This window comes from Crocodylus siamensis, chromosome 1, assembly GCF_052110815.1.
Source record: "Crocodylus siamensis isolate JL-2025a chromosome 1, ASM5211081v1, whole genome shotgun sequence".
NCBI lineage: Eukaryota > Metazoa > Chordata > Crocodylia > Crocodylidae > Crocodylus > Crocodylus siamensis.
Window position 1 is genome coordinate 88736721 of NC_143395.1, and position 21725 is coordinate 88758445.

Below are 21725 nucleotides of genomic sequence, written 5' to 3' on the forward strand. Positions count from 1 at the left end.
TGGGATTGTTTTGTTATCTGGTACGGAATATCCTCCTGATTCTGCTTGAAAATGTAAAGTTAAAAAATACCAAGGGCAAACTTTTCAAACGTAACCATTGACTTTAGGATTTTAGGTGCCTGACTTTTTTGGTGCATAATAGGGGTACCTTAAAAAGGCCTTATTTTCAAAAGGTGCTGAGAATACTCTTTTGCTGAATAGGCCAGTGTGCAGTGTTCCAAGCTGAGCACTCAAGAAGTAAGGCCCTTAAAATACCTTGAAAATCTTGATCAAAGATTTTAGTGATGACCACTGGTTTTTCAAAATTGATGTGCTTTTCTAGAGACTAGGAAACCAAAGTTTTTTGATCCTTTCTGCCACACATCAATAGTTGCTCATGATTTCAATCCAGATACCTAATCTTCCAACTTACATAAAAGAAGAGTATGATAAAGTTTATAACCACAGTTTTCTTTTGCAACTATGTTTGTCTTTAAGGACAGGGATGGCTATAAATGTTAGTGTCAGACTTTCTAAATGCTGATTTTTATTTTAGATTATTTGTTGGAGGTCCTGAGAATTGAAGATTTACAAGCAAACAATGAAGCTCTTCTTTATTGTATGGGGGCTATAAAATTCATTTCTGGAAATGCAGCTCTTCTTAATGAAATGGCCAACAAAGGAGCTGTGGAAATACTGCTGCAGTTAGTGAAGCAGATTAATAACATTAGAGAAAATGACACACAGTTCTCCAGCTTGGGTCATCTCTTAGTCCAGGTCAGCATCAATTTTTATTTCTAAAAATAGGAATTCTGAGGACTAAATTAAAATTTTAAAATAAATTACTTTAAACTGATAGATGGCACCTGTTTGCATGTGAATAAACTGATTTGTAAATTTTCATAGACTTTTTAAAATGAAATTGTTATGCAGTTTTTCAAGATAAAAAATGAGATATTTTGGAGTGTTTATGTGTGGTTTTTATAAAGGTGTTAGAAAAAATCTAATATTAGTAGAAAGATTTTTAGGAATTTAATAAAATCATCTTTATAATTAGTTTGAATGCTGATAGTAGATTGGTTCCCAGGGAGCTGGGGTCCAGAGGGGTTTGGCCTCAGAACTAGATTCTGATATATCCATAAATCAGGTCAGGCCAGAGTCCAGAGCCAAAGTCAAGGGTTAATTGGGATCAGAGGCCAAAAGCCAGAGCTGAAAGCCAACCCAGAATCATGAGCAGGGAATGCCAAGGGTCTTACCAGGAATGGAAGCCAAAGTTGGAATGAAAACCAGAAGCCTAGCAAGGAAATGCATGGGAGGTCAGAAGCAAGAACTTTTGCCTTTGCCCAGATAGGGATACTGCAGGCTGTACCTACATTTTAAGGGCTGGAGCAGGTGGGGCCTGTTGCCTGTGGCCTCAGGGAATTAACTGCCTTACTTGGCCCTGCTAGGACCAAAGTACAGTTCCAGGCTTGCTGCAGGTGGTCCCTGTTCAGGGGATGACTTACTCTGATGTCTTTGATTGGGAATGGCTAGGTCTAGGGTTCTGGCTTGGCCTTGTTGCATGAACCTCGAGAAAGGAAAGATCCCTGCTCCAAGTGACATAAAACTAAAACAGAAAATCAATACAGTTCAATTCCTTGATACACCAGAAAAGTAGAAAAATACCCTTTTCCACAAAAAAAATTGTGTTATTTTCTTAAAAAGAAGGGAGGGGTGGAGGATTATGGCTGTATTTTGCTGCCCAGTTTAGTGTCTGTATGTGTTGAAAAATTGCCTTTTAAGGAGATGAGAGAGAAAAAAAAAATGCAGTCAATCCACTGAAAAGTTGTCTATTGAGAAGGCAGCACATCTCCCACTAAAGTATATGGAATCTATCAGGTTCCATTAGCTAGTGATATTTGTCAAATAGTTTCTTTGCTCTAGAGGACAGCAGTGTCCCAACTGTCCTTATTCTGTTAAATAAAATACTACCTGCTCTTAGCTTGAGATCTGGTTTTGTGTAACTGTTTTGTGACTTAGCATTGTCTTTGATATCTGTATGCCTGCTCTGAAGTAATGCACTCTGAGATGCTGGAGGATGGTACTGTGATTTGTATGTAGGAAGGGTAATCCTAGATGCATTCCTTCTCCTAGAAGAAGCATCTCCCAAGAGATACTTCTACTTGGTTGGAGTTGGGTTAGTTTTCTCCTGATACCACCACTTTTGTTTTGGGAGAAACTGTGTGAACACTTCCAGTTTCTACCAGAAGAACTGTGATTCTCCCACTTGAAACATAACACTTGTATGCACCCAACAAAAGTCAGTATTAGTTTCTTTTTAACAGATCAAGAAAATAAAGTTCAACAGCTGACTGGGATTGTTTTAAGCTGTATACCCAAGTATATAAGCTAAAATTCCTGATACAACCTTACCTAGATAACTTTATCTTGTTTTGAGAGAGTTTTTTTGTAGGAGGCTGGATTGATAGATGCATTACAGCAGGTGAGTTTCCAGAACTGTATAGTTATTTCAGTTATCAAAGTACATGGACTTTTTTTAAAGAGGCCTGAATTTGTGTATTTTGTACATCAGGTTTTATGTCTGCCAAGGAAACCTTTATCCTTTCTTTGGAAACATATGCAGTACATAAAACCTTTAAGAGTGTTTGATGGATGGCTTTGGCAATATCAGTATATAGCATCTGAGATGTGAATGGTTGGGTTGAACAGAGAAGCAGAATTTCAGCTGAAAATCCTTGTGAAAGAGAAAAATCCTTGTGTACAAGAAAAATTATTCAAGAGCAAAATTTGTGAGTTGGACAGATGTTGAAAGCTGACACTGACTGATAATGCCTTAATAGAAAAAATAATCAATGGCCAAGTGGTAAAACCAGATAAAGTATGGATTCATGTTTTCAACTGTGTGGCACCAGCAAGTCTGAAGTTCCCACTGCTTTGCACTATTGCTTTGCTTTATGCTTAATGTGGGAAAAAGTGTAGTTTTAATGCCAAAGATTTAACTTGTGAATGTGTGACAGGAAATCATACAGTTCAACATTTTTACATGACCAGTACAATAATGCTTTCAGTCTGATTAAAATTATAATACTGTAAAGCACAAAACCACATTTTACAGCTAGCTACTGGACTGGCTTTTTCTAAATGTATTTGGTGTTTTTTTGAGGAAGAGGCAGTATAGGCAACTGTGTGTCTTTTCTGTAAAATAATAATGCTATTGAAATTGCTTGGCTTACCCTAGATATTGTCTCTGAATGTTTTGGATTGGTAAAACCAGTTTATTTTTCTCCTTTCCTTAGAAAAGTTATTATTTCTGCTAAATCAAAAAATTCCCAATGTGACTTGTTCCTGTCACTCTCTCTAATAGATCTACGTTAAAACATGTGATTTATGATTCTGTGTTATAATTAATTAGTTATCGTAGAAAAATGTTAGATATAGTCTCTCAGTATTTTCAAGGATAGAATGTGACAGAATATTCTTCCCTGTGATCCATGCCCAGAGAATAATGACTGACATTGAGAAATGCTTGCAAAACTGGATATAATTATAAAACACAAAATACTAGATAACAGATACGGTTGTTGTAGATGAAGTGAGATGTTTTTCCAGAAGAAACAAACCCAAAAGATTTATGATGAAATCAGAACGAATAGGAGTGAAAAAAAACACATTAAGCAATCTGTCTTCAGTGCAGTAGGGGAACAGGAAGAGTAAGAGCAAAAAAATGGCAGTAAGCTATAGAAACACAGAAAGAACAAATCAGTGGATGTATTAGGTCAGTGGTGATGTGTAGGGGGTGCACAGGGGTGCATGTGCACCCCTGAGAGTGCTGGTGCACCCCCTGACGGCCAGTGCTCCCTGCTTAGGCGATGGCTGGGGGGCAGGCGAGAGTGCTGGCGCCCCCCCCGAGAGTGCTGGCCAGGGAGTTGGGGGCTCCAGAGGAAGGGATCCCTGCCATCCCTATGCCAGCGGTGCGCAGTGGGGAGCCCCCGGCAGCACAGTCGGCCGTGGGGGGACTAAGTCACTGACTAGCTGCTGGGGGGACAAATGCCGCCGCCATTTGCCACGGCACCAGTCGCCCTTGCATTAGGTACCTCAGTATTTGCTCAGCTGTTCAGCATTGAGAATAATTGAACATTTACATTGAACTTTGAAGGTTTTATGTAAGTTTTGCGCACACAGTAGAAAAAGTAAAAGTTATTATCTTTTTTGGCATAACTAAAACAAAAGATAAGAAGCTCTAAGAGAAAATAAAATCAGAAATGTGGAAGACTCCTTACAAAATCTAAGATTTTTTTCATGATACCAAAAGAGGAGAAGCATGGGTATCCAAAAAAGGAGTCTAATAAAAAAAAAAAAGAGCGACCTTGTGAACTATTCAGTTTAAAGTGTTCCAAAAGATTATAATTGGCACAATATAAGGAACAGTTGACAAAGTATTAAAGAATATAAAGAGCGTTTTCCAATAACTTAACTTATGGGTTGATTAAATATTTACGCTAAGAAGGGTGACCGAAAAGGTATTGAAGATTAGATATTGATTACTGTGGATCCTTGTAGCATTATTAATATATTTGGTAGTTTGACTACTGGACCATATGGCATTTGAGTCCTTATGCCATTGTATATTATTAATCAATTACTAGATCATTTTAAAAGTAATGAAGACAAGAAGACTAGATTTTGTGTATGAATAAAAGTAGTTAAAGAAGTTGTTTTCCATTTTATCCATCATTGAATCCATAGTTGATGCAAGTCATTCTATGGGAAATGTGTGTAATACAGAAGAAATATAATAATTTGTTGCAAACTAAATTCTGTTACCACAGGGTTATCTCTGCTGAATTTTTGCATCTTGTACAAATTGTAGGGAATTGTTAGTCTCTTTCTCACTGTGCACATGAAGCTATATTTTCAAAGACTACAGTGCAGTCTTTTTAGGTGCCCCATGCAAGTGTTGCATGGGACAAGATCTCTTAAGTGCATGTGTTTCTAGATGTATTTGTTCCTGTGTTATTGAATATCTTTCACAAAGTATGCAGTATTTGTGAGCTGCTAGTAGGGGTGGTCAATATGTGGCATGTGTGCCACAAGTGGCATGGGTGACCTCTGTGTGTGACATGCAGCAGGTGAGAGAGGGGACATGCACCACAGTAGCAGATAGAGCAGGAAGTTCATAAAGCAAAGCAGCAGATTGGGCAGGAAGAAGTTCATAAAGCAGAAAGTGGAGCAACAGATTGGGCAGGGAAAGGAGATTGGAGTAGTACTCAGGTAGAATGCAGGACTCATTTGTGGAACACCTGCCAAAAAATTTGGCCCCTACTTATCTGTCCCATAAATGTAACAAGAATAAATAGTCTTATTATACTGACCACCACATTACAATGATGAAGCAGTTAGCAGTAGCACATTGAAATAGACCTAGAAATATACACTTAATGGTCCTTTTCATGCGATGTAAAATGAACAGCCATCTGTGATCTTTTGTGAAAACTCCTACAGAACATAAATATATGAATAACACAACAAACCAGTCTTCTGATACTCTAATAACTTATAGAGGTATGTTCATACAGCACTGCATGGTAACAATTATGGATTGGTTTACATGATGGATGATAACCACTTCAACATACTGTAATAGCTTGATAGACTAAAATGTATAATCAAAATGAATAGCATTGTGTGACAGATTCAAAGCATAATGGCAAAAAGTTTGATTGAAATAATAGTAACAATGACAGCAAAATAAAAGTGATGGTGAATTACAAGCGAAAGGTCACTTATCCTAATAAGAACTGAAATCTAAATAAGTATTAATGGAAGTGTCATGCAGAGGACAGATGTTGCTCAAGGGTAGTTATGCTGAAGGAGACTGATGATACAGTTAAAAGCCTGTCTCTCCCCTTCCTGTATTATTTAAGCAACAAAATCAAAGTGGAAGAGAGATTATTTCAGATAAGATTAGAAATGAGATGGAGGGTCAAGGAAGGAAAGGTGCATATAAGATGTTCTGGATGATAGGATCTGTGGAGGGCAAAATTCTCAGTGACCGTACCGAGATTGTATGGAATGGAAGGGAGGAGAGAAGTGCTGTAAGACTTGACATGGGCAAACAAGGTTCTTTGGGTGAATCTGATATCTTTTATTAGGCCAACTTAAATAGTTGGGGGAAAAATTTAGCAAGCTTTTGGGTTTAAAAACCCTTCATCAGGCTAAGGAAGCCTCTGCAGTTGGTGTGTGCTGTTCCTGGATGGAATGAATAGTAAAGAAGCCAGAGGCTGGACTGGTATGCATGCAAGACAGGCAGTCAGTGAAGATGTAGATTGAGGAGTCAGTGGATGAGAGACGGGCTGGGTGGAGTGGGGAGAGAAAAGGGGGATGAATGTAGCAGTTAAATAGTGGAGAGGTACCTGGGGAGTCAGATGTCAGGCAGGTTATGATGCATCATAAATCCAATGTCTATATTTAGTCCATGATTTTTTGTATCCAGGAGGTTGATGAAGTGGAGTTCATAGGCTTGTCTCTGGGAGGTGTTTTGTAAGTTTCCTTTGAGAATCAGGACTGAGAGATTGGAGAGAGAGTGGTTTTCTTGTGAGAAATGTGTCCCCACATGTAACTGAGTATTCCTGTCTTTGATAGCTTTGTGGCGCGCAGTTGTTGTTTGATCTCTCCTACTTATTTTCCATCAGGGAATTTGGGGCATTGGATGAGATGTATTACATTTCTGGAGGTGCAGTTGTAAGATGCAGGGATGCTAATGGCTCTGTTGCAGGATGTAGTAATTGTAGGGGTGGTGGAGATGTGTTGGCAGGTTTTGTGTTTCTTGTCATGGCATGGTCTGGATCCAATTGGTGTGTTCTGGGCCTGAGGAAGTTTGCTTCTGGTGATGAGGTTAGCGAGGTTTGGTGCTTGTTTGAAGGCTAAGATGGGTAGTTCTGGAAAGATCTCTTTAAGAATAGGGTCTCTTTCTAGTATGGGTTGCAGTTGTTTGAGGATTTTTCGTATGGGTTTGTGGGGTGGTGATATGTCATAACCAGCAGTGTGCTATTTGTGGGGGGGTTTCTTCTGTACTGCACCAGTTCTTCATGTGGTATCCGGGTGGCTCTTTCAAATGTACGATCTCTCTCTCTCTCTCTCGAGGAGTGTCCTTGTTGGGTGAAAGCCTTTTTAAGTTTGGTGAGATGGCAATCCCAGGTGTTGTCAGTGCAAAATTGTTGGTATCTGAGGTCTTGGCTGTGTATCACAGCCTTCTTGGTGTGTTTAAGGTGATTGCTGGTTCTGTGCAGATGTGTGTTGATCTGTGGGTTTCTTGTATAACATGGTCTGTATTTTACCATTCTGGGTACTGATCATCATGTCTAAAAAGGAGATGTTGGTGCTGGAGTACTCAAGAGATAGTTGGATGGAGGGATGGTGATTGTTAAATGTCTGATGGAACTCATTCAGAGATTGCAGGTTTTCAGTCCAAATGATGAAGATGCTATCAATATATCTTAAGTATAGCAAGGGTTTGATGGTGCAGTCCTTGAGGAATTCTTCTTTCAGGTGGCTAATAAAAAGGTTGGCATACTGTGTGGCTATTTTGTGCCTATAGCTGTGCCCATGGTCTGGAAGAGGTGTTGGTTATTAAAAGTGAAATTGTTGTGTGTGAGGATGAAGTGTATAAGGTCAGTAATATCTTTTGGGTCTGTGTTCTGAGTTGTTAGCTTGCTCATCTTGCTTGTAAGGCAGGCTTGGATGCCATCCTGGTGTGGGATGTTGGTAAGCTGGTAATATCCATGGTGGCAAGGAAGAGTTGACAGGAGTTCAAAGCAAACAATCAGAGAATAATGTGCCTTGTTTTATATTATCCTGGGTAAAGACCTTTCAGTTCAAGCCTGCATGTGAAAATGATGTTCCATGTTAATTGTAGGAATTATCTGGGTTGTACCTTACTGAAGGGGTACAACATCAGTTAGTCTCAGTTGTTATGGATTTGCTTTTTCATTTGAACTGTCTAGTAGCAGTATATCAGATACCAACAAGTTATGTGCATGTTCTTAGCTTAGTCCTTTTTTTAAGACCAAATCTGAACATGACATCACTACAGCTCTATACACAGACGAGGCTTTCTTTGACCAAATTCACTGAAGAATATCCACTGCCAAAAGTAATCTGTGTATATTGCAAATATTTATTGCTTTTGTTTTTTATTTTCTCTTTTGTATTGGCATAAATAAGACCCATTGGATTTGACGTAGCAATTTACATGTTTAGTACAACCAAGTAGAAGCTACTCAAAGACAAGAACGGTTCTGTTTGTTATGGCATTTTTTGGCTTCCCCAATTAATTAAGGACCCCATATTTGCTTTTTATACCTTTTGGGAGATTGCTCCTTATATTATCTTTCATCTTCTGATCAAAAAGATTAAACTTTATTATTTTTTGTTTACCAATTTGTCTTAAGTTGCTATTAGAACTACCATTTGCAGTTCCTAACAAAATGTAAGGGCATATTAAGAACTGGTCATTCCAAGACTGATGTTTCCAAAAGTCCCAGATGTGGATTTACATAATAGACCTTAAACATATATTGATTATATTTTAAATATCTGTAAATATTCTATGCATATATCCAAAGGGCAAATTTGGCCTAAGGTTAAAACCATAAAAAATAGTCTACTCTGTGTACATGCGTGCAAAATTTTAAGACCTGTTTCTACTGAGAATACTGCTGTTTGGTATTTTTTTAATACCCTGGGCCTTGCTTTTCTTAAGAATCTCATTTTACGATGAGCTAGATAAGATCAGTACTTAATAGGTTGTAGAAGGACCCAGCCCAAGTGGCCACACCAGGGTGGATCTGAGTGCTGTGCACTTAGCAGGTGTCTCACTCCCCTATTTTCACATCTTGCCTGCCATGACATGATACAACTGTATCAGGCAGTGGTACCTGATTGTATAGGGCTTGCTGAGACCAGTGTAAATCATACCACCCCACACCCTCAAATACCCACAGCGCCCACCCTCACACACACATCCACATGCCCACAACTCCCACCTTCACACACATCCACATGCCCACCCGCATACACCCATTTCTTCCCCCCACCCTCCCTACACAATGTACAAGGGTAAGGCTTGATTCTGAGCTGTTATGCAATCACCCCTATATACACTACTCAACACCCCCCCCAGCACGCACACAAATCAGGACAAAAAGTATTTTTGAAATAAAATTAAAATATGTTATAGTAGGTGTTTTATTTTGAATATATTGAGTTTTGTTTTTTTTTAATCTATAATATGTTAAAAGGATATCTTCTGAAAGATTGTGTGTGCAGCCCTCAACAGTTCACCAAAACTTGTTAAGTGACCCACCAACCAAAATAATTGCCCACTCCTGTTCTAATGTATTTCAGAAGTGGAGGTAATATGACAGTAAAGTGAAAACATGTGTAAAGAGGCAAAAGACTTAGACTGATATTCTTTAAATATATTTATATATGAAATGCGTGTGTATATATATACATGATTAAATAAATAAATATAAATTGTTTAAATACATATGGTATGGATTGCACTCTGAGCACATTCATGGATGACAACAAGCTAGGAGATGTAGTAGATATACTGGAGGGTAGGGTGATCATTCAGAGTGATCTAGTATAAACATTGGAGATGTATCATTTTGTTACCTGTATTACATTTAATAATGTCTGACGGTTACTCCACATGTGCCTACCCTTGTTGTTATCAGAGTAATGACAATTTCTGAAGTAGTTTAAGTGAAATCTGAGCCTTATTAAATTTTCAAACATGCAAGGATTTCATAGGCAACAACTTGATGATTTATTAACTCTTTTAATAATCTCTTTACAGCTGACAGCTACTTTACGAAACTTGGTTGACTTACGTCAGTCAAGATGCCAGTTCCTGTGCAGTGATGCCATTTCAGAGCTCTGTGAAGTCTTGGAGCAGCGTATAAGTGATAAAGATGTGTGTACCAATATCGCCAGGATATTTAGGTACGGAACACTGTTTTAATAATCATTAAAAAAAAAAATCCAGAAAACCTCTCCTTTTGGGGATCTATGCTTGCACCCATTAAAGTTAATAGCTGCACAGCCAGCAATTTGAATGGGCAGGCTCAGGCAGTTCCATTTAAAATTATAGAATCATAAAAAATTAGGGTTGGAAGGAACCTCAGGGGGTGATTTAGTCCAACCTCTTGCTCAAAGCAGAATCATCCCTAGCTAGATCATTCCAGCCAGGGCTTTATCAAACCAAGCCTTAAAAACTCCAAGGATGGAGATTCTACCACCACTCTAGGTAACCTGTTCCAGTGCTTGACTACTTTCCTAATGACAGTGTTTTTCCTAATATCCATCTTAAACCTCCCTTGCTGGAACTTGAGACCCATTGTTCCTCGTTATGTCATCTGTTACCACTGAAAACACCCTTGTTCCATCCTTTGGAAGCCCCCTTCAAGTAGTTAAAGGCTGCTATCAAATCCGCACCCCCAACTCTTCTCTTCTGCAGACTAAATAAACCCAGTTCCCTCAGCCTCTCCTCATAAGGCATGTGCTCTAACCCCAAAACCATTTTCGTTGCTCTCTGCTGGACTCTCCAACTTGTCCACATTTTTCTATAGTAGGCACAAAACTGGGCACAGTATTCCAGATGTGGCCTTACCAGTGCAGAATAGAGTGAAATAATTACTTCTCTCAACCTGTTGGCAATGCTCCTACAGATGCCACCCAGTATGCTTTTAGCCTTCTTGGCAACAAGCACACGCTGCTGACTCATATCCATCTTATTGTCCACTGTAACCTCCAAGTCCTTTTCTACAGAGCTGCTGCTTAGCCAGTCAGTCCCCCGGCTGTAGCAGCGCATGGGATTCTTTCGTCCTAACTGAAGGACTTTGCACTTGTCCTTTGAACCTCATGACATTTCTTTTGGTTCAATGCTCCAGTTTGTCTAGATCACTCTGAATGATCACCCTACCCTCCAGTATATCTACTACATCTCCTAACTTGCTGTCATCCATGAATTTGCTCAGAGTGCAGTCCATCCCATCTTTCAGATCATTAATGACAATATTGAACCAAATTGGCCCTTGGACTAACTCCTGGGGCACTCCACTTGATACCGGCTGCCAGCTAGACATTGAGCCCTTGATTACTGCCTGTTGATCCTGACAGTCCAGCCAGCTTTCTGTCCACCTTACAGTCCATTCATCCAGCCCACACTTGCTCAGTTTGCTTGCAAGGATGATGTGGGAGACGGTATCAAAAGCCTTGATAAAGTCAAGGTATATTATGTCCACTGCTTTCCCTGCATCCACACAGCCAGTTATCTCATGAGGCAATCAGGTTGGTCAGGCATGACTTGCCCTTGGTGAATCCATGCAGACTGTTCCTAGTCACCTTCTTGTCTTCCGAGTGCTTAGAAATGGATTCATTGAGCTGCTCCATGATTTTTCTGGGGACTGAGGTGAAGCTGACTGGTCTGTAGTTACCTGGATCATCCTTCTCTTTCTTAAAGATGGGCGCTATATTTGCCCTTTTCCAGTCGTTTGGGACCTCCCCTGATCGCCACAGGTTTTCAAAGATAATGGCCAGCGGCTCTGCAGTCACATCAGCCAAGTCCCTCAGCACCCTTGGTTGCATTGCATCTGGCCTCATAGACTTGTACACATCCAACTTTTCTAAATAGTCCCTAACCTGTTCTTTCACCACTGAAGGCTGCTCACCTTCTCCCCACACTGCTGCCTGGTGCAGTAGTCTTGGAGCTTACCTTGCCTGCGAAGACCAAGGTAAAGAAGGGGTTGAGTACTTGGCCTTTTCCTCATCATCTGTCACTAGGTTGCCTCCTCTATTCAGTGGGGGACCCACATTTTCCTGACCTTCCTCTTGTTGCTGATATACTTGTAGAAACCCTTCTTGTTACTTTTCATATTGTCCTTTGCTAGCTGCAACTTCAGTTGTGCTTTGGCCCTCCTGACTTCATCCCTTCATGCCCAAGCAATATTCTTATACTTCTCCAAGCTTCCACTTATAAGCTTCCTTTTTTTGTTTAACTCAAGCTGGTCACTTGCCATATTTGCTAGTCTTCCTGCGTATCAGGATGGTTTGTTCCTGTGCACTCAGTGAGGTATCTTTAAAATACAACCAGCTCCCCTGGACTCGTTCCCCCCTCAGACTGGCCTCCCAGGGGATACTGCCTATCAGTTCCCTGAGGGAGTCAGTCTTTGTTTCTGAAGTCCAGGGTCCATACTCTGCTGCTCTCCTTTCTTCCTTTTGTCAGGATCCTGAACTCAATCATCTCGTGGTCACTGCTGCCCAACTTGCCATCCACTTCTACATCTTCCTTGTTTGTGAGCAGTAGGTCAAGAAGAGCACAGCCCTGTGTTGGTTCCCTTCAACACTCACACCAGGATGTTGTTTCCAATGCTTTCCAAAAAATTCCTGGATTGTCTGTGCACTGCTGTGTTGCCCTCCCAGCAGATGTCCAGGTGATTGAAGTCCTCCATGAGAACCAGGGCCTGTGATCTGGAAACTTCTGCTAGTTTTCTGAGGAAAGCCTCATGTACCTCATCCTCCTTGTCTGGTGGTCTGTAGCAGACACCCACCACAACATCATTCCTTGTTACTCTCCCCTTTAACCTTAACCCAGAGACTTTTAACAGGCCTGTCTCCAGTTTCATGGTCATAGTAGTCATGCAGTAGGGCTGTGCAAAGCTTTGGTCACTGATTCAATTCAGCGAAGATTCAAATCCGAATCGAATACAGCCCATTTCGCACACCCCATCATACAGCTGTTTTATATACAGCGCAACTCCAATTTTTCCTGCTTGTTTCCGAGGCTCTGTGCATTTGTGTACAGACACCTGAGGTGACTAGCCATTTGCCCTACGTTCTCATGAAGAATGAGGCCTCCCCAGCTGTCCCCTCCTGCTTCTGCTTCCTCCAGGTTCCCCGCTTCCCCACTTACCTTAGAAATTATTGATTTCTTGTATTAACTTGCTTTGAAAAGGAAGGCATAACTTTGTTTTTATGATAACTTGATTTACTGTTTTAATATTCATAAAGCAATGTATCATAGGCCTACAAACTTGGAATTATTTTAGCTTTTAGAATGGTTTTGTTATGTTTAAAAAGGAAGGATAATTTAACGTTTGTGTTTTTAATAATCTTATTGTAATAGTTGTTTAAAAATGAAGTTTGAAATGATCTTATTTGTAATTCATATTTTGCAATAGGCATTGCATCTGTTATGCCCCAAAATATATAAGGTGTAGATTCATAATTATTACTTGAAATGTTACAGGTCATAGCAGGAGATTAAGTTATAGGAGACAGGGCTTATTTGTGCAGATGGGAGGTCATATTTAGTTTCTCTAGAAGAATATCACTACAGCACTATGGAAGCCCATTGATTGTTCCCCCCAAAAATATGCTGCCTCTGAAGGAGGTCTGGCAGAGAGGGATACCTAGAAAGTTTCCTATTCCAATACAAATAACCCCTTCAGCTTTGTCTTCACTTGGATAAAAGGTGTGCATTTAACCCTAATTAGTTAACTCAAGGTAAAATCCTAGTGAAAACATTTGTAGTTTTCATGCAAGCCATTTAACCTGCTAACTCATCTGATCATAGAAATATACTGGTAGGTAAATGCAGGATCATAGTGTTGGAAGGGAACTCAAGGACCATCTGTCTAGTCCAGCCCTCTGCATTGACACAGTATAGGCTTTGTGGTTCCTAAACCATCCCAGATAGATGTCTCTCCAGCCTATTTCTGAAAAACTCCAAATAAGAAGTTTCATCAGCTTTCCTAAGCAGCTTTTCCCATTGTCCTATATATGTTACAGTTAAGACGTTTTCCCGAGACTTGATCTAAATCTATTTGCTGTATTTTAAACCCCTTACATCATGATATCTCCAAACTAAACAAATGTACTGTATTTACCCAAAACCAAGATTTTTTTTTAAATTTAAGGCAACCCCCCAGTAATTAGATTCTAGACATGGAAAAATGATGTTTGTTATAATTTTCCACATGTCAAATCTAATAATTGGAAGGTTGTCTGAAATTTGTCCTCCATGCTGCTGCAGTGGGGCAAGCAACAGTAGGGGGCAGGCATCCTGACCCCCACCTTTTACCACCCCACCTCACCCCACCCCACTGTGCCTGTGTCCCCTGTTGGAGCTGCAGCAGTCTATCCCATCCCCCCGTCCACCTTGTTCTCAAATACAGGACAAGGGCGTTCCTCCCCCCCTGCGCCCTATGTTGAATGAGGTAGAGCAGGAGAATTGGAATTTGGGCAGAGTTGATCGAAAAACTTCAAATACTGAGTAATAAATAGACTAGTAAATTACTTGAGAATTTTGCAGGAGCTAGCAAAAAGGCTGCTGGTGAATTTGTGAGGGTAGAGGGTGGGAGATTTGCCTTTGCCTTGGTGGTGGTGGTGTGAGTTCCTCTAGCCCATGACTACAAGGGTTCACTAGAAAAGCTCCCAATCCCAGCAATCATCCATCCTCAGACTTCTACTAACAAGGTTACCCAGCACTAAAGGGAGTGTGCTGCAGAGAAGTACTGCTTAAAGCAGGCAGAACCTGACTATGCAGTTTGTACAGTATGGTTTCCAGGGGTTCTCTCCACTTTCTACCCTCAGTATGCTTTCTTTTATTGAATCTGGTTTCCTAGTTTTCCCTGCAAGGAGAAAGTGGTTTTACTTCTAGCTTGTTAAAATACCAAATAATGTGGCTGCAAAGGAGGCCTTTTTGTAATGTAATATAAACTATGCTTCTACGGTAATTCCACCAAGCATTTTTTAGATCCTGTGTATGATTTAGTACAGGTACAGTCTTGGATTTTATTATCTGAAAATTTTCAGTTCGTTAGGCATTATCTTGTATTTGCTGATTATGGGCACTGATTTCTTTCTTGTGATCTGTGTGTTGATTTGGCACCAAAAAGTTATACAGTAAGCCTGACCATAACTAACAGTTGCTATTGTATAATAAAAGCAATACCTGAGTAGCACAGACCAAAGAAATGCTGTTCTTTGACCTTTGAACATTACTACAGCATCCATATTTATTATCTTCTCATGTAAAATATTTAGCTGTCTTCTTTGTACAGAATATACATTTTCAGATCAGTTCATGTTGTTCTTTTTTCTGGCCCCATAAATATTACAGCCTGTTCTGATCCTACTTGATTCTGCAGATATTTGCAGGTACTAGAAGTAAACTATTACCCAAGTCATAACATGGTGTGTAAGCCAAAATATGTCCTTGCTCTTATTTGTAAGGATAAGGGAGAGCTATACAGAGATATAGCAGCCAGAAGGAGCTATAATGTCAGGGCAGCTGCAGGAAGGAGTGTTCTTCATTGCTAATGGTGAAAGATATGTTCCATCAGTATTAAAATCAGGTACTGGTAGGTATGCAGCAAGGATAAGGACCTGTTCTCATCTTCAGCCTGGCTTCCTGTGCTGACTTGAAATTTTCCTCTTGGTGCTTAAGGGCTAGTAGCATTGGTTCTCTGTTTAGACTTGGCATATGTGTTGTGGAAGGCACCTCATACACCCTCCTTTTCCTTAGTGTACTGGAACAAGAATAGTTAGACTTTTACTCATTGTTAGTGGCACACAACCATAATAATTGTTGCTATAAATTCAGCAGAGTTCAGTATTGTGCTGTTATGCAACTGTCTGCATGCATGTGTAGCAGAAGGGAAAGTACTGGTATTTGATTTTGTATGTTGGAAAATGTTACGTGAAGCTTTAAAGTAGATTTTTTTTATATTTTGCAGAAAGGATAAAATGCTTTCATTCATTTATATTTTATTTTTATATATTTATAGCAAACTTTCTTCCTACAATGATTGCTGCGCAGCTTTAGCAGACTGCTCCAGATGTTACATCTTATTTTTAGCCCTCCTAAACAAACACCAAAAGAAGCAGGTCAGTTTTTTCATCTCCTTTTTTTTTTTTTTTTTTAAATCCTGTGTTGTGTCTCTGTGTTACTGTATGTGTGTAAGCCCATTTTCAGTGACCTACTTTCTTGTGCATTTATGAGATAAAAAATTAGAACGGTTGACAGCATTTCTAAGTAGTAAATTATTGAAATGGAATCATTTAGATTCAGGGCAACGGGGAAGGACAGACAATTGATTAACTTGTCTGCCCTGAGCTTACATGAAAGCTGCCTTCTGAACACTTCATATTTTTCAGGTTTTAAGTAATTATTAAAGCAAATAATTTATTGAATAGAAAAGTTATCTGTATTTAAAATTGCTTGACTACTGGTTGAGAAGCTTGATATAAAAAGTTATAACTTCTCGGTACTGTATTTACTCAAATATAAGACAAAATTTTTCCCACCCCCCAATCAGCATGGGGGGAAAAAGCCTGTTGTCTTACCTTTGCATACAGCAAAACCACTTCATGAAATGCATCGTCTGTCATTAAAATGCTGCCAGAAGCAGCGTGTATTCAGTAATGGAGAACAGCTATGAAGCCGATTGAATGCAGCCCATGCTGAGCATTCCTGTCAAACACATGGCCCAGATTGGGCAAAAGTACTGATGGGAACCTACCACAAAACTAAGTTAGTGCAGCCCTTCTCAATAAGATATAGTGCCTGCTGAGGTCAGTCCACCTCTTGTCAACTTTTTCAACTCATGGGAAACCTAAGATCCTAAGAATTGCCGTTTACTTGGTCAGGCCACAGGTCCATCTTGCCCAGTATTCTGTAAAAACGCCGTGGCAGAGAGTGGACCCTGAAAAGGCCAGGGATTTTTCCCCGCCACTGTTCCTTTTTAATTTGCAGCCTCCAGCATTTAGGGTCTAGCAAGTTCCAATTCAGAGGCTGTATCCCTAACTCCCATGTTCAATACCTACTTATGCCCTTTTCCTCCAAGAATCTGTTCAATCTCTCTTTTAATCTAGCTAAACTGTCAGCTTCTACAACATCTGGTGGAAATGAGTCCCACCCTTTAATTACATGCTGTACGAAAAAGAATTTCCTTTTGTTAGATTTAAATTTACTACTTACTAGTTTTATTTTGAGACCCCTAGTTCTTTTATTGTTAAAGAGTAATTAATAAATCCCTATTTACCTTCTCTTCACTGTTTAGTGTTTTGTAAACCCTTATCATGTTCCCCCTAGAGCATCTTTTTTCCCAACTAGGCCTACCCTCTTTAGTTTCTCCTTTTATGGAAGCTGTGATAAGGGTGACTTCCAGACCCGGTGCCAACACCAGTCTGCCCCTGTCTCTAGGCAAACCACCCACCTTGCTTGCCTGCCACTCCTTGTTGTTATCTAATTAAGATGTTAAGTAGTCAGGAGGCTGCCCTTTGAGTGCCCTAGTTGTAACGGGGCAGTGCTTACACACTCCAACCTCCCATTACATGTCACATGCCTCACAGATGTTTCCTCCAGTGTTTGCATTGGTTCTTCCTTTAGACAGGCAAACATACAAATGTATGCAAACACACACTGGGCCCCTGGCCCCACATAGTGGGCTTGCAGCCCTCTCTTCCCCCTCACTGGGGCTCAACACCGCCCCCTCGCTGGTGCTCCTCTGGGGTCTGCCACCCCATGGGGCTCAGATGGCCATGGCCATGCCTGCCCCCCTCTCAGGGCTGCTGCAGCCTCAGATTTCATGGGGAGTCTGGGTCCCTTCAGTGACCTGGACCCTGCCTCAGGACTCCCGTGTGCTGGGGCTCCCCCTTTGTAGAGCGAACCTACCAGGGATGTGGGGGATGGGGTTTTTAGGTGCGCCTCCTTGCCTTTCACTGGGGTCATATCTTGCCTGGCATTTCCTGAGGGTTCCTATGCCACCAAGAGCCCCACCGAGCCGCCCTTCCCTGGCAGGGTGCAATTTCAAGTCACGCCCAAGATGGATGGCCTCATCAGTCCTCCTTCCCCATAGCCTCATCCTTACCTCCGAGATGATCCTGGCACCAGAGCTCAGGAGGGAGAGGTTTCTTCCCTGCTGGTTGGTCTATTACTGCTCTCCCCACCTTCAGGGAGCTGAGCATTAAATGGCTGCCTGTGTCAGGCACCTGCCATCTCCCTGGTCTAGCCCTTAAAGTAACAGAGCGCTAAGGTTGCTCTGTCACAGAAGTCCCTCCATGCTATTGATCATCCTCGTTGCCCTTCTCTGTACCTCTCTAAGTTTTCTTTTTGAGGTGAGGGTACTAGAACTGGACACAAGATTCAAGGTGTGGATACACCATGGATTTATATAGCCATCATAATACTTTCTGATCTATTTACAATTTCTTCCTTAATAATCCATACCATTTTGGTTGCCTTTTTGACAGCTGCTGAGCAGTGAGCCAGTGTTTTTAGCAAACTATCCACAATGACTCCCAGATCTCTTTCCTGTGTGGTAATAGCTAATATAGAGCCCATCATAGTGTAGATATAGTTTGGGTTATTTTTGCCCAGTTGCATCACTTTACCCTTATCTATATTAAACTGCCTCTACCATTTAGTTGCCCATTTGCTGTTAGGCTAAATCCTTCTGTAATTTCTCATAGTCTACCTTGGTCTTTATCACTGAATAACTTTGTGTCCTAGTCAAATTTGGCCACCTCGCTACTTGCCTCCTTTTCCAGATCATTTTTTAATATGTTAAACAGTCCTGGTCCCAACACAGATCCCTGGAAGACTCTGCTGTTACTTCTTTCCATCCTGAAAACTGACTCTTTATAGCCACTCTTTGCTTTCTATATTTGAGCCAATTACTAATCTAAGAGTGGACATTCCCTGTAGTCCCATGATTACCTAATTTAGTTAAGAGCTTCTGATGGGGGACCTTGTTAAAGGCTTTTTGGAAGTCCAAAGATACTATGTCAACTGGATTGCCCCAATCCACCTGCTTATTAACAACCTCAAAAAACAATAATAGGTTGGTGAAGCATGATTTCCCTTTGACAAATCTGTAATGATTCTCCCCAGTAAGTCATGTTCATCCATGTGCTGAACAATTCTTTCTTTTTTGTTTCTACCAGTTTTCCAGAAACAGAAGGTAGGTTTACTGGCCTGTAGTTCCCTGCATCCTGTCTAGAGCCCTTTTTAAATATGGAGTCGCATTGGCATCCCTTGATGTAGAAACAACTCAAAATAGTGAACCATTACACTGAATACATTTTAACTTCCTCTTCCCTCCCACAGCTGAGCAGCACCTTTCTTTCCCATTTCGGATGTTTCCTGTTTCTTCACCAGCCTTAAATGTCTGGCAAACATCACAAAACTTCTCTGTAGATGAGAGGCTCTGTTGCCCCCTCTCTTGGCCCATTGCATGTGACCTGTAGAGCCCCACCCTCCGTGAGGCGGAGCCAAACCAGGTGGCTCTATGCCTCATTTGCATATAAATTTGTGGAGGGCTCCAGGACTTGTGACAACATGTGGCTTCAGTCATTAGTGGGGGCTAATTAGCAACATGGATTCTTTGTGAGGGGCATCTGGATTACACACACATACTGAGCAGTGCTGAGCTGTGGGGTCACCATGGCTTGAAATGCTATTGACCCTGGTGGGGCCCAGCCTAATGAACTGTGTGATTAAATCATAAACTTTTTGGCTTTGAACTAATATCATGCATAGTTTGTACTATATATAAATACAAAAATACTACTTAAAAGTATGTTTGTGGAATATTTGTACTAAATCTTCCAGCAATTTGCAAAAAAAAAAGGGTGAAGTGGATTAATTCTGGATTGACTAAATCTGTAAATGCCTGTAGTAATTTGCACATATGCAAATTACTACTCATATGTTTATTTTGAAGTTAATGTTTTTTGGTCCCCTGTGTTTCCCATTAAACACAGATTACTCCTTCCCTTTTTTTTATTGTGCTTAGAGAAGCAACAGAACCTAATCAGGGCCTCATAGTAAGAGGAGGAAAGGGCTAACCTGCAAAGATTGAATCAATTCAGACTCGGCTTTTTGGATGTCTGTCCTTAGCCTGGGTTTAGTTAATGGCTTAACTTGCCTTCTGTTGCTTATCTGTCCGTTCTTCGGCCCTCCTGGCTATTTTTGTGAAAACCTACTATTGCATTGAGCTCAATTATCTAGTCAGCCCTCAATAACCCTAGATAGCTACAAGGTACCTATTGTTTACAATCAGTCATTTATAGTGATCATAGATTAATATTGAACAGCCACATGCCCTTACTGGAGGTGCTAATGTTGCTGTTATATTTTATTTAAATTAATAAATTTGCCTCTCCAGTGCTCTTGAGAGCATTAAGCATCCTAGTCTTATGAGACAATGAGTTTTTTTTGAGTTAGTTGATTTTATCTTCAGCAGTATTTTAGTGATAAGTTTCATTATCTTCTTGTGGACTCTGTTTTTTATTTTGAGCTAGCATGATGTTTTCTCTCCTAGATCTATACTTTAATTTTATTTTATAAAACATGTTTTTTTTTCAATTCAGTAGTGCCCAAGACAAATACAAAACCATAAATTTGAATTACAAGCAGACCCGCCAAATCAATTAATTGTTATTATGACTGGCTGTTAAAGAGCCATTAAAAATTATAATACAGTATTTTCTCCTAAGATCTCTTCATGTACAAAGAAATATCATTCAGGAGATGTTAGGCTATAATTAATAATTAATGATTGAGTCTATTATTACATTTTGCATATGGAAAAGATACTTCCTAGGATAAATATTCTGAAAAATCGGAAATCTTCCTGCTGATTAATCTAAACAGCCACAGAGGGTCACCCTTTCCCTTTCAGTATTTCTGACGGAATGCCTACCTAAAAATGTGTATGACTCTGGAATATTCTGATTATGATATGTTTATTTCTTTAAACAGGTTTTAATAGGCAAATATATGCTCTTGACAGATAGTTGGCTTTGAGCATGTAGAGCTCAGACTTACAATAACTAGGGACCTACTTAATTCACAGTTTGGTGGATTTTGTGGAAACTGCAAAATCTCAGATTGTCTGCAAAATCCATGAAATCAACAACAACATCTTAATTAAAATAGAACACTGGCCCCCCAGTGGGAACCAGTGGTCAGTGTTTCTGGGAGGGGAAGGCACCAACTGGTGGGGCAACATGAAGGGCAGCCAACAGGATGGCGGCTGCCCCCTCATCCCTTCTCCTTCCATCAGGGTCTCTCCCAGTCACCACCGAGGGACAAAGGGCAGCCAGCAATCAAGACTGAAGCTGCCCCTACATCCTTTCTTCCCTTGCTAGAGCCTCTTTGCCAATCAGCACTGAGGAGCAGGGCCACATAAAGGGACACCAGCTGTCAAGACAGGAGCTGCCCCATCATCCCTCCTCCCCCTCCACCGCCCACAGGCCTTTCCACCAGTCAGTGCTGAGCGGCAGGGCCTCCATGAAATGCCCACAAAATTTGCTCTGCATGCTACTTGTAGGCTATGAAGTACCTTTTGTCTCACCACAATTTATGTAGGTCCCTAACAGTAACCAAAACTGTCTCATCAGCTAATATCAACATTCCAAAATGAACATGGGCTGACAGTGTGGGATGCAGGCAGGAAGGCCAACCATGCCTTGTCATGTATCCACAGATGCATCTCAGGCAGGTCCAAGGAGGTGATCCTCCCCCTCTATGTGACAGTGGTCAGGCCGCAGTTGGAGTACTGCATCCAGTTCTGGGCGCCGCACTTCAGGGGGGATGTGGACAACATGGAGAGGGTCCAAAGGAGGGCCACTCCACGATCGGGGGCAGCAGGGCAGGCCCTATGAGGAGA

The 21725-nt window shown here is 40.8% G+C and overlaps 1 protein-coding gene across 1 annotated transcript in view; it reads left to right on the forward strand.

Annotated features, from left to right (window-relative positions):
- ARMC2 (armadillo repeat containing 2) overlaps positions 1–21725 on the forward strand; it is a 130146-nt gene that overhangs the window by 56910 nt on the left and 51511 nt on the right. Inside the window, 3 exon segments of the mRNA XM_090031771.1 lie at positions 536–756; positions 9845–9990; positions 15837–15936. Coding sequence (XP_089887897.1) covers positions 536–756; positions 9845–9990; positions 15837–15936 — 467 coding nt within the window.